Source organism: Athene noctua, chromosome 37 (genome assembly GCF_965140245.1).
Source record: "Athene noctua chromosome 37, bAthNoc1.hap1.1, whole genome shotgun sequence".
NCBI lineage: Eukaryota > Metazoa > Chordata > Aves > Strigiformes > Strigidae > Athene > Athene noctua.
In genome coordinates this window covers 173,121-196,905 of record NC_134073.1, presented here as the reverse complement: position 1 = coordinate 196,905, position 23,785 = coordinate 173,121, and the positions used below count along the sequence as shown (strand labels likewise).

At 61.7% G+C, this 23,785-nt stretch overlaps 1 protein-coding gene and 1 pseudogene across 1 annotated transcript in view; both read right to left on the bottom strand.

Moving 5' to 3' along the window:
• RNF40 (ring finger protein 40) overlaps positions 1-20,802 on the bottom strand; it is a 30,017-nt gene extending 9,215 nt beyond the window's left edge. The window contains exons 1-13 of the mRNA XM_074930973.1: positions 20,663-20,802; positions 19,121-19,389; positions 16,123-16,235; positions 13,051-13,197; positions 10,700-10,774; positions 9,903-10,022; positions 8,745-8,924; positions 6,555-6,690; positions 4,508-4,629; positions 3,439-3,932; positions 2,904-3,021; positions 1,448-1,597; positions 35-247 (exon numbers count right to left, since the gene is read on the bottom strand). Of these exons, the coding sequence (XP_074787074.1) occupies positions 35-247; positions 1,448-1,597; positions 2,904-3,021; positions 3,439-3,932; positions 4,508-4,629; positions 6,555-6,690; positions 8,745-8,924; positions 9,903-10,022; positions 10,700-10,774; positions 13,051-13,197; positions 16,123-16,235; positions 19,121-19,385 (2,133 nt within the window). The 5' untranslated portion in view covers positions 19,386-19,389; positions 20,663-20,802. The remainder of the gene's footprint in view (positions 1-34; positions 248-1,447; positions 1,598-2,903; positions 3,022-3,438; positions 3,933-4,507; positions 4,630-6,554; positions 6,691-8,744; positions 8,925-9,902; positions 10,023-10,699; positions 10,775-13,050; positions 13,198-16,122; positions 16,236-19,120; positions 19,390-20,662) is intronic.
• On the bottom strand, positions 20,394-23,287 carry LOC141972903 (E3 ubiquitin-protein ligase BRE1B-like; annotated as a pseudogene).
• Between the last annotated feature and the right edge of the window lie 498 nt (positions 23,288-23,785).

The window sequence follows — 23,785 nt, the reverse complement described above, 5'->3', positions numbered from 1 at the left end:
CCCTGGATTATCGGGGGACCCCCGGGGCTCCCACCTGAGCCTTGAGGGCGAGAACCTGCTCGGCCAACTCGTCCTTCTCCTCCCGCAGCAGCTTGTGGATCTGATTGGCTTTGATCCTCTCCGACATCAGCTTGAAGTTGGCGTCGTCCTTCTCCCGCAGCTGCTGCAGCAGGCGCAGGTTCTGCTCCTGCATGTCCTCGAAGGCCTGGCCCGTCACGTCCATCTCCGACAGCAGCGCCTCCTCCTCCTGCCCCGCCCCCGCGGGCAAGATGGCCGACGTGAGGTCACGCCCCAGCCCCCCCCCACCCCGCCCCCCCGCATCTCATGGCCCACCGTTGACCCGCCTTCACCCGAACCCGTCGCGTTCGTCTCCGACGGCAGCGCCTCCTCCTCCTGCCCCGCCCCCCGCGGGCAAGATGGCCGACGTGAGGCCACGCCCTAGCACTCCATGACCTCATCATCTACCGTTGAACCGCCATTGACCCGTGACTGACCCACAATTGACCCACTGACCCACCACTGACCTGTTGACCCACAGTTGACTTGCTGACCCACCACTGACCCACCGTTGACCTCTTGACCCACCACTGACTCGTTGACCCACTGTTGACCCACCACTGACCCACTGTTGACCTCTTGACCCACCTTTGACCCACCATTGACTTGTTGACCCACCATTGACCCACTGACCCACTGTTGACCCACCGTTGACCTACTGTTGACCTCTTGACCCACCGTTGACCCACCATTGACTCATTGACCCACTCTTGACCCACCACTGACCTCTTGACCCACTGTTGACCCACCATTGACCCACAGTTGACTCGTTGACCCACTGTTGACCCACCATCGACCCACTGTTGACTCGTTGACCCACCATTGACCCACTGCTGACCTCTTGACCCACCACTGACCCACCGTTGACTCGTTGACCCACTGTTGACCCACCATTGACCCACAGTTGACTCGTTGACCCACCACTGACCCACCATTGACCCGCCATTGACCCACCGTTGACTCGTTGACCCACTGTTGACCCACCATTGACCCACCGTTGACTCGTTGACCCACTGTTGACCCACCATTGACCCACCGTTGACTCGTTGACCCACTGTTGACCCACCATTGACCCACTGTTGACTCGTTGACCCACCATTGACCATTGTTGACCCACCATTGACCCACGGCTGACCTCTTGACCCACCGTTGACTCGCTGACCCACTGCTGACCCACCACTGAGCTCCTGACCCACCGTTGACCCACAGTTGACTCGTTGACCCACCGTTGACCTCTTGACCCACCCCTGACCCACCGCTGACCCACCACCAACCTGCTAACCCCCCCGTCACCCGCACCCAGGCCACACCCCAGCCCGTTAACGCCCCCCCGAAATAGCTCAGGCCACGCCCCCAAGCCCCACCCCTCCCCGGCGGAGGCCCCACCCACCTGCTTGGTGGCCGCCAGCTTGCGCTGGAGGTGCTCGATCTGCTCCTCGGCCTGGCGCAGGCGCCGCAGCGCCTCCTCGTCCGCCAGCTTCTTGCTCTCCCGCCGCTCCCGCTCCTCCAGCTCCCGCGCCCGCCCGCGCAGCTCCTCCGCCTGCCGGGAGGGAGGGGGCGTGGCCGGTGACGTCACGGGGTGGGGCAGTGGGGCGACGTCGCGGCGGGAGGGAAGGAGGTAAGATGGCGGCGGGAGGGAACGGGGAACTGGGGGGGGGGGGAATCTGTGAGGTAAAGGGCGGGAGGGGAAGTCACGTGGGAGGGCGTGGCCTAGCGGCGGGGGGATGATCACGTGGTGGGAGGAGATCACGTGATGTTAACGGCGCGAGGGGGTTGGGTGAGGTGATGGCGGGGGAGGGTCACGCGAGGTGATCACGTGACAAGAGCGGGAGGTGGCGGTGGGACACAATAAGCATGAGGGAAGGGGGGGGCGGGATCACGTGACGTAATGTCGGGAAGTGGTCACGTGATGTAACAGCAGGAAGTGATCACGTGACGCAACGGCGGGAAGCGGTCACGTGATGTAACAGTGGGAAGTGATCACGTGACATAATGGCAGAAAGCGATCACGTGATGTAATGGCGGGAGAGGATCATGTGACACGATGGGGGGAAGCGATCACGTGATGATTACATGGGGGGTGGGGGCCGTGGCGATCACGTGACGTGACGGCGGGAAGCGATCACGTGAGGGATGGCAGAAATCGATCACGTGACGCAAGGGGCTGGGGGATCACGTGACACAGCGGCAGGAAGCGATCACGTGACCTAGCGGCGGGAAACGGTCATGTGAGGGACGGCAGGAAGCGATCACGTGATGCAATGTGTTAGCGTGTTGTTAGCGTGTCGTTCACGTGTTGTTAGCATGTCGCCAGCCTGTCATTAGCATGTCGTGTCATTAGCGTGTCATACACGTGCTGTTAGCGTGTCGTTAGCATGTCATTAGCATGTTGCTAGCATGTCGTGTAATTAGCATGTCATTCACATGCTGTTAGCCTGTCGTTAGCTTGCTGTTAGCGTGTCGTCTCATTAGCGTGTCACTCATGTGCCGTTAACACGTCATTAGCCTATCATTAGCATGCTGTTTACGTGATGTTAGCATGTCACTAGTGTGTCATTAGCGTGTTGTTCACGTGCTGTTAGCGTGTCATTAGCGTGTTGTTGGCCTGCTGTTAACCTGCCGTTAGCCTGTCATTAGCGTGTCGTTAGCATGTCATTAGCGTGCCGTTAGCCTGTCATTAGCGTGTTGTTAGCCTGTCATTAGCGTGCCGTTAGCCTGTCATTACCCTGCCGTCAGCGTGCCTTTAGCACACCGTGAGCCTGTCATCAGCGTGTCGTCAGCCTGCCATTAGCATGTCATTAGTCTGCCGTTAGCGTGTCGTTAGCGTGTCGTTAGCGTGTCCTGACCTCGGCCTTGCTCTTCCTCTCGGCCGCCATCAGCTGCACCTTGTCCCGCTGCTCCTTGGGCGCCGACTTGTACATGTCCAGCAGCAGCTTCATCTCCTTCTGGCTCTCCTGCGCCTTCCTGGCCGCCATGACACCGCCTCGTTTGCATCTCATTTGCATAAAACACCCCTGGACACCACTTGCCCCCCCCCCCCTCCCCGCCTAACTGCCCCAATAACCGCCCGAAACCCCTTTTAACTGCCCCTCCGGCGTGTCCCAAACTGCCCCCCCCCCCGGCCCCAAGAGTCCCCAAAACCCCTTTAACTGCCCCCAGGGCCCCCCCCCAACCCCCCCCGAGTGCCCCCCAACCCCCCCTGAGCCCCCCAAAATCCCCCCACTCCACCCCAGCCCTCCCCAAACCCCCCCCGAGCCCCCGCAAAACCCCCTCCCGCTCCACCCCAGCCTCCCCAAAACCCCCCCAGAACTGCCCCAGCCCCCCCCCCCCCCCCAAAATCAAGGGGTGACCCCCCCGCCCCCCCCTTATTGCCCCACTCACTTGAGCTCCCCCCGCAGCTGCTTCAGCACCTCCGAGTCCTTCTTCTTGGGCTCGTCGGGGGGGCCCTTGGGGCGCTCCCGCTCCCGCAGACGCTCCCGTTCCCGTTCGGGACCCCCCCGAGATGCCCCGGGACGGGGGGGGGGAACCGGGGGGGGCTCCTTAAGGCGGGGAGGGGGAGGCTGGACCGGGGGGGGCGCGGCGGGAGCCGGGGGGGCGGCGGGAGGGGGGGGCTCCTCCTCTTCAGCCGCTCGCCGGGGGGGAGGCGCCGCCGCCTCGGGCGGGGCGGGTGTCATGGCCGCCTCCCGCTTGGTTTCTGTGGGGGCGGGGCCTGGTGGGGCCACGCCTTCTTCTTCCTTGATAGGGGCGGGGCCCGGCCCCCCGGCGGCGGCGGTCGTGGTGTCTTCTGGGGGGGCGGCGGTGGCGGCGGCTGGGGGGGGCGGAGGGGGCGGGGCGCTGGATGGAGGGGGCGGGGCGCCGCTGGCTTGGAGGCGGAGCTAGAGGAGGGAGGGCGGAGTTTACTGAGGGGGCGGTGGCGTTGCCCTTTTAAGACACAGACACACCCCCCCCCTCCGCCCGGGGCCATTTCATCGCCCTTTTAAGAGACCCCAGGGGCCATTTTCTAAGGCTCCGCCCCTTTAAGGGGGAACAATGCCCAAGCCCCGCCCACCAAGTCAGACCCATCCCAGTGCACGCTGTCATTGCCCTTTTAAGGCCTGGCCCCACCCTCACACCTTAAAGGAGCAACAGCCAATTGCCAGCCCACGAGCAGCAGCGGTGGCTCCACCCCCTTAAAAAGGCCACACCCCTTATGGGTGGGGACCGCCAGCTCACCCATCACCGCCGCCCCTTTAAAGCTCCCCAAGACCCCGCCCCCTCCCGGGGAAGGCGGGAAACCGCTGCCCAATCCCCTCCTCCCAGGGGCTGGCCCCGCCCTCGCCTTCTTAAAGGGGCAACGCCGCCCCGTCCTCACAAAGCGATGGGGTGGGGCTAAGGTTGTTACGCTGCACCCGGTTTTAAAGAGGCCACACCTCCCCCGAGGCCACGCCCTCTTCCCCGAGGCCCCGCCCACCTTGTTGATCTCCGCCTGCACCTCCCGCAGCTTCCGCTTGTAGCGCTGGACGTCGCCCTTGAGCTGGTGGTTGTGGTTCTGGAGGCTGCTGATCAGGTGACGCATCTCCCGGTTGATTGGTCCTGAGGAGGTGACGCTCGGGAGTCGGGGGCGGGACCTTGTGTCCAGCCCCACCCCTTCCAGTTTCACGCAGGGTCATAGAGACCAGGGGGAAAGGGGGTTGCAGGGCGACCTAAGGTGCTGTGACCGTAGAGTTGAGGGGATGGGAGCACCATAGAGATGGGGGGGGGGGAGTGGTCCAGAGCAGCCCCAGACCCACAAACCCACCATAGAGATCTAGGACCACACCACGGTGTCCGAAATACCATAGAGATCTGGGAGGACCATCCCTAAGCACCATAGAGATCTGGGAGGACCATCCCTGAGCACCATAGAAATCTGGGAGGACCATGCCAGAGCGTCCAACCCATCACAGAACTCTAGGAGAACCATCCCAGAGCATCCAAACTACCATAGAGATGTGGGAGGACCATCCCACAGCACCACAGAGATGCAGGAGGACCATCCTAGACCCACCATAGAGATGCAGGAGGACCATCCCAGAGCACCATAGAGATGCAGGAGGACCATCCCAGACCCACCATAGAGATGCAGGAGGACCATCCCAGACCCACCACAGAGATGCAGGAGGACCATCCCACAGCACCATAGAGATGCAGGAGGACCATCCCAGAGCACCATAGAGATGCAGGAGGACCATCCCAGACCCACCACAGAGATGCAGGAGGACCATCCCAGACCCACCACAGAGATGCAGGAGGACCATCCCAGACCCACCACAGAGATGCAGGAGGACCATCCCAGACCCACCATAGAGATGCAGGAGGACCATCCCAGACCCACCACAGAGATGCAGGAGGACCATCCTAGACCCACCACAGAGATGCAGGAGGACCATCCCAGAGCACCACAGAGATGCAGGAGGACCATCCCAGACCCACCACAGAGATGCAGGAGGACCATCCCAGACCCACCACAGAGATGCAGGAGGACCATCCCAGACCCACCACAGAGATGCAGGAGGACCATCCCAGAGCACCATAGAGATGCAGGAGGACCATCCCAGACCCACCATAGAGATGCAGGAGGACCATCCCAGACCCACCACAGAGATGCAGGAGGACCATCCCAGACCCACCACAGAGATGCAGGAGGACCATCCCTGACCCACCACAGAGATGCAGGAGGACCATCCCAGACCCACCACAGAGATGCAGGAGGACCATCCCTGACCCACCACAGAGATGCAGGAGGACCATCCCAGACCCACCACAGAGATGCAGGAGGACCATCCCAGACCCACCACAGAGATGCAGGAGGACCATCCCAGACCCACCACAGAGATGCAGGAGGACCATCCCAGACCCACCACAGAGATGCGGGAGGACCATCCCAGACCCACCACAGAGATGCAGGAGGACCATCCCAGACCCACCACAGAGATGCAGGAGGACCATCCCAGACCCACCATAGAGATGCAGGAGGACCATCCCCGACCCACCACAGAGATGCAGGAGGACCATCCCAGACCCACCATAGAGATGCAGGAGGACCATCCCAGACCCACCATAGAGATGCAGGAGGACCATCCCAGACCCACCACAGAGATGCGGGAGGACCATCCCAGACCCACCACAGAGATGCAGGAGGACCATCCCAGACCCACCACAGAGATGCAGGAGGACCATCCCAGACCCACCACAGAGATGCAGGAGGACCATCCCAGACCCACCATAGAGATGTGGGAGGACCATCCCAGACCCACCATAGAGATGTGGGAGGACCATCCCAGACCCACCACAGAGATGCAGGAGGACCATCCCAGAGCACCATAGAGATGCAGGAGGACCATCCCAGCCCCTCCTCCGCACCCCCAGCCCCCCTCCCTGCAGCCCCTCTCTCCCCCACTCTATGGCCCCGTGGCCCGGCAGGTCCTCCCGGGGCAGGGGGCGGGGTCTGTTGGCCGGGGGCGGTGCCGGGGGCTCACCCGCCTGCTCATTGGCCGCCAGGTTCTGCTCGAACTCGATGCGCAGCATCTCGTACTCCTTGCGGACCTGGGCCAGGGTGTCCTCCAGCTGGATGACCTCCGTCCGCAGGCGCTTCTGCACCCCCAGCTCGTCGCTCTGGCGGGGGGAGGGGGGCGGGGAGAAAATGGAGGAGGTGAGGGGAAAGGGGGTGGGCGGAAGGGGGGGGATGGGGGGAAGGTGGAGGCCGGGGAGAAGATGGAGGTCAGGGAGAAGGAGGAGAAGATGGAGGACGTGGACAAGATGGAGGACAGGGAGAAGATGGAGGACAAGATGGAGGACAAGGAGAAGATGGAGGACAGGGAGAAGATGGAGGACAGGGAGAAGATGGAGGACAGGGAGAAGATGGAGGACAGGGAGAAAAAAGAGAAGATGGAGGATGGGGACAAGATGGAGGACAGGGAGAAAAAAGAGAAGATGGAGGACGTGGACAAGATGGAGGACAGGGAGAAGATGGAGGATGGGAAGAAAAAAGAGAAGATGGAGGATGTGGACAAGATGGAGGATGTGGACAAGATGGAGAATGGGAAGAAGATGGAGAAGATGGAGACCAGGGAGAAGGAGGAGAAGATGGAGGACGTGGACAAGATGGAGGATGTGGACAAGATGGAGGACGTGGACAAGATGGAGGACAGGGAGAAAAAAAGAGAAGATGGAGGACGGGGACAAGATGGAGGACGGGGACAAGATGGAGGACGGGGAGAAGATGGAGGTCAGGGAGAAAAAAGAGAAGATGGAGGATGGGGAGAAGATGGAGGTCAGGGAGAAGGAGGAGAAGATGGAGGACGTGGACAAGATGGAGGCCAGGGAGAAGATGGAGGCCAGGGAGAAGATGGAGGATGGGAAGAAAAAAGAGAAGATGGAGGATGTGGACAAGATGGAGGATGGGAAGAAGATGGAGAAGATGGAGACCAGGGAGAAGGAGGACAAGATGGAGGACGTGGACAAGATGGAGGACGTGGACAAGATGGAGGACGTGGACAAGATGGAGGATGTGGACAAGATGGAGGACAGGGAGAAAAAAAGAGAAGATGGCGGCCTGGGACAAGATGGCGGCCTGGGACAAGATGGCCGCCAGGGACAAGATGGCCGCCAGGGACAAGATGGCCGCCAGGGACAAGATGGCGGCCTGGGAGGTCCCAGGGCCCCTCATGTGACATCATGTGACCCCCCAGAGCCAATGAGACGCCGGGGTGACATCGAGTGCCCCCGCCATGTTGTCACCAGGATGGAGGCGGCCATCTTGGATGGGCAAACGATTGGACGCCATGATGGCTCGTGACTCCCAGGACCAATGGGGACAATTGGGTGACATCAAGACCCGCCTCCATGTTGTCAACAAAATGAAGGCGGCCATCTTGGATGGCCAAGAGTTTGGACGCCATGATGTCCCATGACCCCCGGGGACACTTCGGTGACATCAAGACCCGCCTCCATATTCTCACCACGATGGAGGCGGCCATGTTGGATGGCCAACAGTTGGACGCCATGATGTCCCATGACCCCCAGCACCGACAGGACACCCCAGGGAGCCCCCAGGAGCCTCGGGGACACTTTGGTGACATCAAGACCCGCCTCCATGTTGTCAACAAAATGAAGGCGGCCATCTTGGATGGCCAAGAGTTTGGACGCCATGATGTCCCATGACCCCCATGACCCCCGGGGACACCCCAGGGACCCTCGGGGACACTTCGGTGACATCAAGACCCGCCTCCATGTTCTCACCACGATGGAGGCGGCCATCTTGGATGGCCAAGAGTTGGACACCATGATGTCCCATGACCCCCAGCACCAACAGGACACCCCAGGGAGCCCCCAGGAGCCTCGGGGACACTTTGGTGACATCAAGACCCGCCTCCATATTCTCACCACGATGGAGGCAGCCATCTTGGATGGCCAACAGTTGGACGCCATGATGTCCCATGACCCCCAGCACCAACAGGACACCCCAGGGAGCCCCCAGGAGCCTCGGGGACACTTCGGTGACATCAAGACCCGCCTCCATATTCTCACCACGATGGAGGCGGCCATCTTGGATGGCCAAGAGTTGGACGCCATGATGTCCCATGACCCCCAGCACCAACAGGACACCCCAGGGAGCCCCCAGGAGCCTCGGGGCCAGCCGGGGCCACCTCGGGGCCGCGTCCCCTCACCTCCATGTGCTCGATGTGGCGCAGGTGGCTGTTCTTGGTGGCCAGGAGGAGGGCGCGGGCCTCATCCAGTTGCGTCTTCACCTGGAGGCTCTCGTGGTAGAGGAGGGAGAACTGGGACTGCAGCACCTTGTACTCCAGCGTCTCCTTCACCGCCTCCTCCGGCAGCGAGCGCAGGGCCACCTGCGGGGACCGTCCCCAAACGTGTCCCCCAGTGTCCCCGTCCTCCCCGCCCCGCCCCCGAGCTCCCACACGTCCTCGTCGGTTTCTTTAGGTCCCCAAACGGGCCCCTTATTGCGCCTCTACGGTCGCGTCGGGTCACGGGTGTCACCCTCCTGTCGTCAAATGTCCCCAGTGTCACACCACAGTGTCACCTCTCGTGTCCCTCAGGGTTCTCCATGTGTCCTTCCCGTGTCCCTCCTGTCCCCAATGTCCCTGATGTCCCCAATGTCCCTCCTGTCCCCAACGTCCCTGATGTCCCCAACGTCCCTGACATCCCCAACATCCCTGATGTCCTCAACATCCCTGATGCCCCAAATGTCCCTCCTGTCCCCAATGTCCCCAACATCCCTGATGTCCCCAATGTCCCTCCTCCCCAATGTCCCTCCTGTCCCCAACGTCCCCAACATCCCTCCTGTCCCCAACGTCCCTCCTGTCCCCAATGTCCCCAACGTCCCCCATGTTCCTCCTGTCCCCAACATCCCTGATGTCCCCAACATGCCACTTGTCCCCAATGTCCCTGACATCCCCAATGACCCTGATGTCCCCAATGTTCCTCCTGTCCCCAACGTCCCCAACACCCCAAATGTCCCCAACATCCCTGATGTCCCCAACGTCCCTGATGCCCCGAATGTCCCTCCTGTCCCCGATGTCCCCAACGTCCCCGATGTCCCCAACGTCCCTCCTGTCCCCAACGTCCCTCCTGTCCCCAACGTCCCTCCTGTCCCCAACGTCCGCAACATCCCAAATGTCCCCAACATCCCTCCTGTCCCCAACATCCCCGATGTCCCCAACGTCCCCGACACCCCCCACGTCCCTCCTGTCCCCAACACCCCTCGTCTCACCCCCATCCCCAACGCCCCCGATATCTCCAGCGCCCCCAATGTCCCCAGCGCTCCCCAGTGTCCCCAGTACCCCCCCCGGCGATGTCCCCAGTGTCACCTTGAGGCGCTCGTGCCCGCGCACGGCCTGCTGGAGCTCCTGCTGCAGCTTCTCCAGCTCCGCCATCCGGCTGTTGGCCAACTCCTGGTTCCCCTCCAGCTCCGCGTTCAGCATCTCAAACTTTTTTTTTTTTTTTTTTTAATTTTTTTTTGAGGGGTGTGTCCCCCCCAAAATCCGGGGGACGCCCCAAAATACACTCACCCCCTCAACTCCCTCCACAAAGTGCCCCCAAATCTTTCCTAGGGACCCCCGAAACCACCCCAAGGTCCCGCGAGACTTTTAGGACACCCCTAAATTCCCCCCAGGAGCCCCCAAACTTCTTTGATGTCCCCCCCCCACCCACAGGGACCCCCAACTCCCTCAGGGACCCCCCAAATCCCCCCCCAGGGCCCTCCTAGTGTCCCCCAACCCCCTCAGGGACCCCCAAACTCCCCCCAGGGACCCCCCTGAGTCCCCCAAATTCCCCCCCAGGGCCCTCCAACCCCCTCAGGGACCCCCAAACTCCCCCCAGGGACCCCCTTGAGTCCCCCAAATCCCCCCCCAGGGTCCCCCAACCCCCTCAGAGACCCCCAAACTCACCCCAGGGACCCCCTTGAGTCCCCCAAACTCCCTCAGGACCCTCCCAGGGTCCCCCAACCTCCACCAGACCCCCCCCTCAAACCTCTCCCACCCCCTGAGGGACCCCCAAACTTCCCCCAGTGACCCAAATCCCCTCACATCCCCCCTCCCTCCCCCCCCCAAGGGTCCCCCAACATCCCCATGGGACCCCCAAACTCCTCCAGGGCCCCCCCCAATACCTTCTGCATGCTGAGGGTGATCTGCCCCCCCTGGAACCCCCCGGAGCTGCCGGAGCCGTAGGAGCCCGAGGTCAGCTGGGGACATAGGGGACGTTGGGGGACACCGGGGACACCCCAAGGATGTTGGGGGGTGTTGGGGACACCCCAGGGGCATCAGGGATCTTAGGGACACCCCCAGGGACGTTGGGGACAGTGGAGAAAATGTGGGGGTCACCAGTGACACTGGGGACATCCCGGGGTCACCGTAGATGTTGGGGACACGCTGGGGGTATCAGGGACAACCCCCAAGTGCCACGTGGGGTGACTGGGGGTGCCACGAGGTGACCCTGAGCGACACGGAATGATCCCATAGTGACAACGGGGCGGGGGGGGGGTGAACCCCCGAGTGACAAGGGGGGACCCCAAGGAACATGGAAGGACCTGAAGTGACATAAAGGGACCCCAAATGATGGGGGGGGACCTTAAGTGACACAGAGGAGCCTCAAGTGACACGGGGGGGACCCTAAGGGACACCAAAGTGACACAGGGGGACCCCAAGGGACACCAAAGTGACATGAGGGGTCCTTAAGTGACATGGGGGGACCCCAGGTGACACCTAAGTGACACGGGGCGATCCCAGGCGACATAAAGGGACCCCAAGTGACATGGGGGGACCCCAAAATGACACAAAGGGACTTCAAGTGACATAAAGGGACCCCAAATAACACCAAAGTGACACTGGGGGGCCACAAGGGACACAAAGAAATCTCAACTGACACGGGGGGACCCCAAGTGACACCAAAGTGACACCAAAGTGACATGGGGACATCTCAAGTAACACAGAGGAATCTCAAGTGACACCAGGGGACGTCAAGTGACACCAAAGTGACATGGGGGGACCCCAAGTGACATAAAGAGATGCCAAGTATCACCCAAGTGACACGAGGGGACCCCAGGTGACACCCAGGGACCTCAAGTGACCCCCAGGTGACATGGAGACACCTCAAGTGACGATAAGGGACCCCAAGTAATGCTGAAGAACCTCAAGTGACACGGGGGGACCCCAGGTGACATAAAGGGACCCTGAGTGACACCCAAGTGACATTAAGGGACGCCAAATAACACCAAAGTGACACGAGGGGACCCCAAGGGACACAAAGAAATCTTAACTGACACGAGGGGACCCCAAGTGACACCAAAGTGACACGAGGGGACCCCAGGTGACACCAAGGGACCCCGTGACCCCAAGTGACATTAAGGGACCCCAAATAACACCGAAGTGACACGGGGGGACCCCAAGGGACACAAAGAAACCTCAAGTGACACGAGGAGACCCCAAGTGACACCAAAGTGACACGGGGGGACACCAAGTGACATCAAGAGACCCCAGGTGACACCAAGGGACCCTACGTGACCCCAAGTGACATTAAGGGACCCCAAATAACACCAAAGTGACATGGGGGGACCCCAAGTGACATAAAGGGACCCCAGGTGACACCAAGGGACCCCAAGTGACATTAAGGGACCCCAAATAACACCAAAGTGACATGGGGGGACCCCAAGGGACACAAAGAAACCTCAAGTGACACAAGGGGACCCCAAGTGACACCAAAGTGACACGGGGGGACCCCAAGTGACATAAAGGGACCCCAGGTGACATTAAGGGACCCCAAGTGACATTAAGGGACCCCAAGGGACACAAAGAAACCTCAAGTGACACGAGGAGACCCCAAGTGACACCAAAGTGACACGGGGGGACACCAAGTGACATCAAGAGACCCCAGGTGACACCAAGGGACCCTACGTGACCCCAAGTGACATTAAGGGACCCCAAATAACACCAAAGTGACATGGGGGGACCCCAAGTGACATAAAGGGACCCCAGGTGACACCAAGGGACCCCAAGTGACATTAAGGGACCCCAAATAACACCAAAGTGACACGGGGGGACCCCAAGGGACACAAAGAAACCTCAAGTGACACAAGGGGACCCCAAGTGACACCAAAGTGACACGGGGGGACCCCAAGTGACATAAAGGGACCCCAGGTGACATTAAGGGACCCCAGGTGACATTAAGGGACCCCAAGGACACAAAGAAACCTCAAGTGACACAAGGGGACCCCAAGTGACACGAGGAGACCCCAAGTGACACCAAAGTGACACAGGGGGACCCCAAGTGACACAGGGGGACCCCAAGTGATATCAAGAGACCCCAGGTGACACCGGGGGTGACCCCCAAGTGACACGGGGTGGGGGGGCCGGGACACACCCCTCAGAACGCAGCAGCAGGACAGGAGGGGAGCTGGGGATGGTCGGGGACGACTGGGGACAGTTGGGGACGTTTGGGGACGTTTGGGGACAGGGGTGTCACCTGCTCGAGGGCCTCGGCCAGGTGGCGGTCGAGGCGTCCCTCGCGCTTGCGCAGCTTGGCGCTGTCCCACTGCAGCCCCTCCACCGTCGTCCCCATCTCCAGCACCTTGGTCTCGGCCGAGGTGGCCTTGTCCTGCAGCTCCGCCAGCTGCGGGGACACCGGCCACGTGACACCGTGGGGACACCAGCCACGTGACATCATGGGGACAACGGGTCACCATGCGGGGACACCGGCCACGTGACACCGTGGGGACACCAGCCACGTGACATCATGGGGACAACGGGTCACCATGCGGGGACACCGGCCACGTGACATCATGGGGACAACGGGTCACCATATAGGGACACCGGCCACGTGACATCATGGGGACAACGGGTCACCATGCGGGGACACCGGCCACGTGACACCGTGGGGACACCGGGTCACCATGCGGGGACACCGGCCACGTGACCCCGTGGGGACATCGTGTCACCATGCGGGGACACCGGCCACGTGACACCGTGGGGACATCGTGTCACCATGCGGGGACACCGGCCACGTGACACCGTGGGGACACCGGGTCACCATGCGGGGACACCGGCCACGTGACCCCGTGGGGACACTGGGTCACCATATAGGGACATCGGCCACGTGACACCATGGGGACATCGTGTCACCATGTAGGGACATCAGCCACGTGACCCGTGAGGACATTGTGTCACCATATAGGGACATCAGCCACGTGACCCGTGAGGACATTGTGTCATCCCACGGGGACACCGGCCACGTGACCACGTGGGGACATCGGGTCACCATATAGGGACATTGGCCACGTGACACCATGGGGACATTGTGTCACCCCATGGGACATTGGCCATGTGACCCTGTGGGGACATCGTGTCACCATACAGGGACACCGGCCACGTGACACCATGGGGACACCGGGTCACCATATAGGGACATCGGCCACGTGACACCGTGGGGACACCGGGTCACCATGCGGGGACACCGGCCACGTGACACCATGGGGACACCGGGTCACCATATAGGGACATCGGCCACGTGACCCCATAGGGACATTGTGTCACCTCATGGGGACATCGGCCATGTCACCCCACGGACACGATGGCCTTGTCACCCCCTGGGGACCGTGACTGTGTCACCTCATGGGGACATCGGCCACCTCCCCCGTGGGGACGCCATGGTGGCACCCCTGGGGGCGATGGCCACGCCCCCACCCCACGGGGACCTCATGGATGTCACCTGCGCAGGCCCCGCCCCCCCCCTTGGGGACAGGGGCCCTGTCACCCGCCGCTGGGGACATGGGGACAGCCCAGGGACAGAGGGGGGACACCCAGTGCCACCAGTGCCCTCCCAGTGCCCCCCAGTCACCTTCCAGTCCCATTGCAGTGGCCCCCAGTCCCATCCCAGTGCCACCAGTGGCCTCCCAGTGCCCCCCAATGCTCTCCCAGTGCCCCCCAGTCCCCTTCCAGTGCCCCCCAATGCTCTCCCAGTCCCCTCTAATACCCTCCCAGTGCCCCCCAGTTGCCTCTAAACCCCTCCCAGTACTCCCCAGTCCCCTCTAATCCCCTCCCAGTGCCCCCCAGTCACCTCTAATTCTCTCCCAGTGCTCCCCAGTCCCCTCTAATCCCCTCCCAGTGCCCCCCAATCCCCTCCCAGTGCCCCCCAGTCGCCTCCCAGTGGCCTCTAATCCTCTCCCAGTGCTCCCCAGTCCCCTCTAATCCCCTCCCAGTGCCCCCAATCCCCTCCCAGTGCCCTCTAATCCCCTCCCAGTGCCCCCAATCCCCTCCCAGTGCCCCCCAGTCGCCTCTAATCCCCTCCCAGTGCCCCCCAGTCACCTCTAAACCCCTCCCAGTGCCCCCCAATCCCCTCCCAGTGCCCTCTAATCCCCTCCCAGTGCCCTCTAATCCCCTCCCAGTGCCCCCCAGTCGCCTCTAATCCCCTCCCAGTGCCCCCAATCCCCTCCCAGTGCCCCCCAGTCGCCTCTAATCCCCTCCCAGTGCCCCCCAGTCGCCTCTAATCCCCTCCCAGTGCCCCCAATCCCCTCCCAGTGCCCCCCAGTCGCCTCTAATCCCCTCCCAGTGCCCCCCAATCCCCTCCCAGTGCCCTCTAATCCCCTCCCAGTGCCCCCCAGTTGCCTCTAATCCCCTCCCAGTGCCCCCAATCATCTCCCAGTGCCCCCCAGTCGCCTCCCAGTGCCCCCCAGTCGCCTCTAATCCCCTCCCAGTGCCCCCCAGTCGCCTCTAATCCCCTCCCAGTGCCCCCCAGTCGCCTCTAATCCCCTCCCAGTGCCCCCCAGTCGCCTCTAATCCCCTCCCAGTGCCCCCCAGTCGCCTCTAATCCCCTCCCAGTGCCCCCAATCCCCTCCCAGTGCCCCCCAGTTGCCTCTAATCCCCTCCCAGTGCCCCCAATCCCCTCCCAGTGCCCCCCAGTCGCCTCTAATCCCCTCCCAGTGCCCCCCAGTCGCCTCTCATCCCCTCCCAGTGCCCCCAATCCCCTCCCAGTGCCCCCCAGTCGCCTCTAATCCCCTCCCAGTGCCCCCCAGTCACCTCTAAACCCCTCCCAGTGCCCCCCAATCCCCTCCCAGTGCCCTCTAATCCCCTCCCAGTGCCCCCCAGTTGCCTCTAATCCCCTCCCAGTGCCCCCAATCCCCTCCCAGTGCCCCCCAGTCGCCTCTAATCCCCTCCCAGTGCCCCCCAGTCGCCTCTAATCCCCTCCCAGTGCCCCCCAGTCACCTCTAATCCCCTCCCAGTGCCCCCAATCCCCTCCCAGTGCCCCCCAGTCGCCTCTAATCCCCTCCCAGTGCCCCCCAGTCACCTCTAAACCCCTCCCAGTGCCCCCCAATCCCCTCCCAGTGCCCTCTAATCCCTCCCAGTGCCCCCCAGTTGCCTCTAATCCCCTCCCAGTGCCCCAATCATCTCCCAGTGCCCCCCAGTCGCCTCCCAGTGCCCCCCAGTCGCCTCCCAGTGCCCCCCAGTCGCCTCTAATCCCCTCCCAGTGCCCCCCAGTCGCCTCTAATCCCCTCCCAGTGCCCCCCAGTCGCCTCTAATCCCCTCCCAGTGCTCCCAGTACCTCCAGGGAGACGCGGTGGTGTTTCTCCTGCAGCTGCAGGGTGAGGTCCTGCAGGCGCCGGTGCTCCCGCAGCAGCTCCCGCAGCAGCGCCCGTCCCGCCTCCGCCAGCTCCGCTGCGACACCCCGACGTTGGGGACCCCCCCACTGCGCCGGGGGGGGGCACCCCAAACCCCCTCGGACCCCCCAGCACCCACTGACACCCCCCAGCACCCTGAGCCCCCCAAAACCCAATGACCCCCCTCCTAATCCCCCTCGCCAGGGACCCCGGTGTTGGGGAAATGCCCCCCGTCAAAAAAAAGGGGTGACACCCCCCCCCCCCCAAAAAAAAAATTTGGGTGACCCCAAAAAAAACCCCAGGCACCTGGGGGGCCCCCAAAAAAAAGATTCGGGTACTGGGGGGCCCCAAAAAAGAATTTGGGTACCGGGGGGCCCCAAAAAAGGATTCGGGTACTGGGGGGGCCCCAAAAAAAGGATTCGGGTACTGGGGGGGCTCCAAAAAAGGATTTGGGTACTGGGGGGGCCCCAAAAAAAGGATTCGGGTACCGGGGGGTCCCAAAAAAAGGATTCGGGTACTGGGGGGGCCCCAAAAAAAGGATTCGGGCACCTGGGGGGGCCCCAAAAAAGGATTTGGGTACTGGGGGGGGGCCCCAAAAAAGGATTTGGGTACCGGGGGGTCCCAAAAAAGAATTTGGGCACCTGGGGGGGCCCCAAAAAAGGATTTGGGTACTGGAGGGGCCCCAAAAAAGGATTTGGGTACTGGGGGGGCCCCAAAAAAGAATTCGGGCACCTGGGGGGGCCCCAAAAAAGGATTTGGGTACTGGGGGGGCCCCAAAAAAGGATTCGGGTACTGGGGGGCCCCAAAAAAGGATTTGGGTACTGGGGGGGGCCCCAAAAAAAGGATTTGGGTACCGGGGGGGGCCCCAAAAAAGGATTTGGGTACTGGGGGGGGCCCCAAAAAAAGGATTCGGGTACTGGGGGGGGCCCCAAAAAAGGATTTGGGTACTGGGGGGGGCCCCAAAAAAAAGGATTTGGGTACTGGGGGGGCCCCAAAAAAGGATTCGGGCACCTGGGGGGGCCCCAAAAAAAGGATTCGGGCACCTGGGGGGGCCCCAAAAAAAGGATTCGGGTACTGGGGGGGGCCCCAAAAAAGGATTCGGGCACCTGGGGGGGCCCCAAAAAAAGGATTTGGGTACTGGGGGGGGCCCCAAAAAAAGGATTCGGGTACTGGGGGGGCCCCAAAAAAGGATTCGGGCACCTGGGGGGGCCCCAAAAAAGGATTTGGGTACTGGGGGGGCCCCAAAAAAAGGATTTGGGTACTGGGGGGGGCCCCAAAAAAAGGATTCGGGTGGTACTGGGGGGGGCCCCAAAAAAAAGGATTTGGGTACTGGGGGGGCCCCAAAAAAGGATTCGGGCACCTGGGGGGCAAAAAAAGGATTCGGGTACTGGGGGGGGCCCCAAATAAGGATTCGGGCACCTGGGGGGGCCCCAAAAAAAGGATTTGGGTACTGGGGGGGGCCCCAAAAAAAGGATTCGGGTACTGGGGGGGCCCCAAAAAAGGATTCGGGCACCTGGGGGGGCCCCAAAAAAGGATTTGGGTACTGGGGGGGCCCCAAAAAAAGGATTTGGGTACTGGGGGGGGCCCCAAAAAAAGGATTCGGGTACTGGGGGGGGCCCCAAAAAAAAGGATTTGGGTACTGGGGGGGCCCCAAAAAAGGATTCGGGCACCTGGGGGGGCCCCAAAAAAAGGATTTGGGTACTGGGGGGGGCCCCAAAAAAAGGATTCGGGTACTGGGGGGGCCCCAAAAAAGGATTCGGGCACCTGGGGGGGCCCCAAAAAAGGATTTGGGTACTGGGGGGGCCCCAAAAAAGGATTTGGGTACTGGGGGGGCCCCAAAAAAAGGATTTGGGTACTGGGGGGGGCCCCAAAAAAAGGATTTGGGTACTGGGGGGGGCCCCAAAAAAGGATTCGGGTACTGGGGGGGCCCAAAAAAGGGTCCCAGGTATCCAAGTGACCCCCAAAAATGGGATCTAGACATTTGGGTGCCCCCAAAAACGGGACCCAGGCACCCAGGGGGACCCCAAAACAGCGATCCAGATACTTGGGTGCCCCCAAAAACGGGATCTAGACATTTGGGTGCCCCAAAACAGGACCCAGGCACCCAGGGGGACCCCAAAAACGGTCCCAGATGTCCAAGTGACCCCCAAAAACGGGATCTAGACATTTGGGTGCCCCCAAAAAACAGGACCCAGGCACCCAGGGGGACCCCAAAACAGGGATCCAGATATTTGGGTGCCCCAAAACAGGACCCGGGGGACCCCAAAAGAGCGATCCAGATACTTGGGTGCCCCCAAAAACGGGATCTAGACATTTGGGTGCCCCCAAAACAGGACCCAGGCACCCAGGGGGACCCCAAAACAGGGATCCAGATATTTGGGTGCCCCAAAACAGGACCCAGGCACCCAGGGGGACCCCAAAACAGGGATCCAGATATTTGGGTGCCCCAAAACAGGACCCAGGCACCCAGGGGGACCCCAAAAACGGTCCCAGATGTCCAAGTGACCCCCAAAAACGGGATCTAGACATTTGGGTGCCCCCAAAAACGGGACCCAGGCACCCAGGGGAACCCCAAAATAGGGATCCAGATACTTGGGTGCCCCAAAACAGGACCCGGGGGACCCCAAAAGAGCGATCCAGATACTTGGGTGCCCCCAAAAACGGGATCTAGACATTTGGGTGCCCCCAAAACAGGACCCAGGCACCCAGGGTGACCCCAAAAACGGTCCCAGACGTCCAAGCGACCCCCCAAAAAAAGGGTTCCAAGACCCCCAATCACCCAGCGACACCCCAAAGACAACCCCAAAGCATCCCAGTCCCCCCCCCCCCCCGCCCCCCCCAATACGAACCCAGCGGTCCAGATGCCCCCGGTAAAAGCCCCCAGATCGTGCGTGTGTGTGTGCGTGACCCCCCCCAGCACCCCGAAAAAAATAAAAGACTCACGGCGAGCGGCCAAGCGGGCCCCCAACTCGTGGGCGCGGCGATGGGCCCCCGCCAAGCCCTCGACCAGGCGGGCGACGGCGGCGGGGGCGAAGGCGAGGCGGGGGCGCAGGCGGAGCTCCCCCTCCTCGGGGCCGCTGCGGCTCAGCGCCGCCACGAAAGCGGCCGCCGGCCCCCCCAAACGCCCCCCGAGAACTCCCGGGGGGGGCGGAGCAGGGGAGGAGGAGGAGGAGGAGGAGGAGGAGGGGGTGCCGAAGGGCCCCCCCATGTTTCTGGGAGGGGAGAGAAACGGGGGGAAAAAAAAAAAAAAAGGGAAATGAAAAAGAAATCGAAATGGAGGTTTATTGGGGGGCACCCGCCCCCCCTGCTGTCCCCCCCCCTCAATTGCCAGCACACATAGAAGGGTCTCAGGGACCTCCCCCCCCCGCGGGACACCCCAAAACTGACCCCAGTGCCCCCCCAAGAGCTCTAGGGACCCCAGCTGCCCCCCCAAACTGTCCCCAGTGCCCCCCCCCCCCAAGAGCTCTAAGGACCCAAATTGCCCCCCAGGACCCCCCAAACTGCCCCCAGGACCCCCAAATAACTCTAAGGACCCCGACTGCCCCCCCAAATTTCCCCCAGTGCCCCCCCAAGAGCTCTAAGGACTCAAACTGCCCCCCAGGACCCCCAAATAACTTTAAGGACCCCGACTGCCCCCCCAAACTGCCCCCAGTGCCCCCCCAAGAGCTCTAAGGACCCCAATCACCCCCCCAAACTGCCCCCAGTGCCCCCCCCCCAGTAGCTCTAAGGACCCAAATTGCCCCCCCAGGACTCCCCGAACTGCCCCCAGCACCCCAAATAACTCTAAGGACCCTGACTGCCCCCCCCAAATTTCCCCAAGTGCCCCCCCAAGAGCTCTAAGGACCCCAACTGCCCCCCCAAACTGCCCCCAGTGCCCCCCCAAGAGCTCTAAGGACCCCAACTGCCCCCCAAACTGCCCCCAGTGCCCCCCCAAGAGCTCTAAGGACCCCAACTGCCCCCCCAAACTGCCCCCAGTGCACCCCCAAGAGCTCTAAGGACCCCAACTGCCCCCCAAACTGCCCCCAGTGCCCCCCCAAGAGCTCTAAGGACCCCGACTGCCCCCCCCAAATTTTCCCCAGTGCCCCCCCCCAAGAGCTCTAAGGACCCAAATTGCCCCCAGGACCCCCCAAACTGCCCCCAGGACCCCCAAATAACTCTAAGGACCCCGATTGCCCCCCCAAATTTCCCGCAGTGCCCCCCCAAGAGCTCTAAGGACTCAAACTGCCCCCCAGGACCCCCAAATAACTTTAAGGACCCCAATCACCCCCCCAAACTGCCCCCAGTGCCCCCTAAGAGCTCTAAGGACTCAAATTGCCCCCCCCGGACCCCCCCAAACTGCCCCCCAGGACCCCCAAATAACTCTAAGGACCCCGATTGCCCCCCCAAACTGCCCCCAGTGCCCCCACATAGCTCTAAGGACCCCAAATCACCCCCCAGGACCCCCAAATTACCCCCAATTGCCCCCCCCCCCCCCCCGCCACTCACCCCTCCTATCAGGACCTTCAGCCTCACCAAGGGGGGCGGGGGGGGGGTCAGGTCCCTCAGGTCGGGGTTCGGGGGGGTCCCCAGGGGGGGCAGGGGGTGCCCCCCCCTCGCCCTCATAGCGCCGCAGCAGCGCCTGCACCTCCGCATCCAGCTGGGGGGGGGACGCACACACAGAGAAAAAAAAATGGGGTTCAGGGCACCCCCAAACCCCACGGGGGGGGGGTCACAGGGGGCTCCTTGAAGTTTGGGGGGGACCCCAGGGGGTTTGGAGGAAACAGGAGGGTCAAGACACCCCCAAATCCTAGAGGGGGGGGGCCAAGGGGGATTTGTGGGGGTCCCCGGAGAGATTTGGGGGGCGCCCCTGAGGTCGGGGGGGGGGGGGGACACCCCAGGGAGCTTGAGGAAGCGCAGGGGGATTTTGGGGTCCCCAGGGTACGTTTTTGGGGGAAACTTTCAATTTTTTTTAAACACCGGGACCCCCCCCCAAAAAGGAACCCAAAGAACCCCAAAGGATTTTCGGGGTTCTGAGGCCAATTTTTGGGGTCCCCGGAGCCATTTTGGGGCCATTTCCAGTGGTTTTAGACAATCCACCCACGTCTACCCCACCAGACACCACCCCCCCCCCCCCCCCAAAAAAAAAAACCAGCTCCTAGAGTCCCTCAGGCAATTTTTGGGGTGCTGGGCTCAATTTTAGGGTCCGTTTGTAACTTTTTGGGGTCTCCAGACCCACTTTTGGGGCTCCTGAAGATAATTTTTTTGGGGGGGGGGGGCACTTTCAATATTTTTCAAACGCTTCATCTACATCTAACGAACAGGGATCCCCCAAAACAGCCCCAAGAACATTTTTGGTGCGGTGGGGCCGATTTTGGGGTCCCCTGACAGGTCTCTGGGGTCCCCAAACCCATTTTTGGGGTCCCCGGGGCCATTTTTGGGTCATTTTCAGTAGTTTTAGATACTTAATCTCCATTTATCACGCTACGCCGCCCCAAACGACCCCTCAGTGTCCCTGAGGCAACTTTTAGGGGTCTGAGGCAAATTTCGGGGTCCCCAAGGACCAATTTGGGGTCCCTGGGGCCAATTTTGGGGTCCCCGGGGCCAATTTTGGGTCATTTTCAGTAGTTTTAGATATTTAATCTCCATTTATCACGCTACGCTGCCCCAAACGAACCCCCAATGTCCCTGAGGCAACTTCTAGGGTGCTGGGACCAATTTTGGGATCCCCAAGGACCAATTTTGGGGTCCCCGGGGCCAATTTTGGGGTCCTCAAGGCCATTTTTGGGGTCCCTAAAGCTATTTTTGGGTCAGTTTCACTAGTTTTAGATACTTAATCTCCATTTATCACGCTACGCCACCCCAAACGACCCCTCAGTGTCCCCGAGGCAACTTTTAGGGTGCTGAGACCAATTCTGGGGTCCCCAAGGACCAATTGGGGTCCCTAAGGCCATTTTTGGGGTCCCTAAAGCTATTTTTGGGTCAGTTTCAGTAGTTTTAGATACTTAATCTCCATTTATCACACTACGCCGCCCCAAACAACCCCTCAGTGTCCCCGAGGCAACTTTTAGGGTGCTGAGACCAATTCTGGGGTCCCAAGGACCAATTTTGGGGTCCCTAAGGCCATTTTTGGGGTCCCTAAGGCTATTTTTGGGTCAGTTTCAGTAGTTTTAGATACTTAATCTCCATTTATCACGCTACGCCGCCCCAAACGACCCCTCAGTGTCCCCGAGGCAACTTTAGGGTGCTGAGACCAATTCTGGGGTCCCCAAGGACCAATTTTGGGGTCCCTAAGGCCATTTTTGGGGTCCCTAGAGGCTATTTTTGGGTCAGTTTCAGTAGTTTTAGATACTTAATCTCCATTTATCACGCTACGCCGCCCCAAACGACCCCTCAGTGTCCCCGAGGCAACTTTTAGGTGCTGAGACCAATTCTGGGGTCCCCAAGGACCAATTTTGGGGTCCCTAAGGCCATTTTGGGGTCCCCGGGGCCAATTTCGGGGTCCCCAAGGCCATTTTTGGGGTCCCCAAGGCCATTTTTGAGCCAATTCCCCCCCTTTTAACCACGGCAGCCCTTCGCCTCTCGTCGCGGGTGGGCCGGAGGGTCCGTGCGGCGCTCGGGGTGACCCCGGGTTTTTGGGGTGCGGGGGGGGGGTTTGGGGGTGTCCCCACCTGTCCCAGAAGCGGTTGACGAGCAGGAGGGTGGCGTCGTCGGTGGCCTGACGCTTCTCCAGCTTCTCGATGCGCTCGCGGAGCTCGTCCTCGCAGGCCTGGCGCTGCTCCAGGCGCTCCGCCAGCTTCTTGTTTTTGAACTGCAGCACCTTCAGGTCCATCTCTTCCTGGTTTGGGGTAAAAAACGGCAATTTTGGGGGGGGCGGGGGGCTCAGGAAATTAGGAAAACCCCCCCCCGGTCTCCCCTACCTCAACATCTCGGTGCTGTTGGGGTGGGATGAGAGATATTTTTTTTTTTTTTTAGAGGGGGGGGGGTCACACTACCGTGGAGGAGATGCCGCCGAGGCGCAAGGGCTCGATGAGGGTGGGTGGGGGCTGCTCCTCGCGGGGGGTTTTTTTTCAGGGGGGGCCCCCCCCGCTATCGCTGGCCCCCCGCTTTGTCCCCGCTCCTGACATGGTCGGGTCTGGGGGTGCTGAGAAAAATAAGGGAGGGGGGAGTGAGTGAGGGTTATGGGGGGGGGTAAAAGGGTTTAATAGGGGCTGGGGGGGGGGCGGAGGGATATGGGGGGGCAGTGGGGGATATGGGGGGCACGAGGGGATATTGGGGGGCAGTGAGGGGATATGGGGGGGCGGAGGGGATATTGGGGGGCAGTGAGGGGATATGGGGGGGTCACGGAGGGATATGGGGGGGCGGAAGGATATTGGGGGGTCAGAGGAGAAATATGGGGGGGGCCACGGGGGGGTGGTGGGAGGATATGGGGGGGCGTGAGGGGATATGGGGGGGGGTCAGACGAGAGATATGGGGGGGCCACGGGGGGGATATGGGGGTGGTGGTAGGATATTGGGGGGGCAGTGAGGGGATACGGGGGGGCCGCGGAAGGATACGGGGGGGCGGCGGAGGGGGGGGGGGATATGGGAGTGAAAGGGAGATATGGGGGGGCCGCGGGGGGGTCACAGGGGG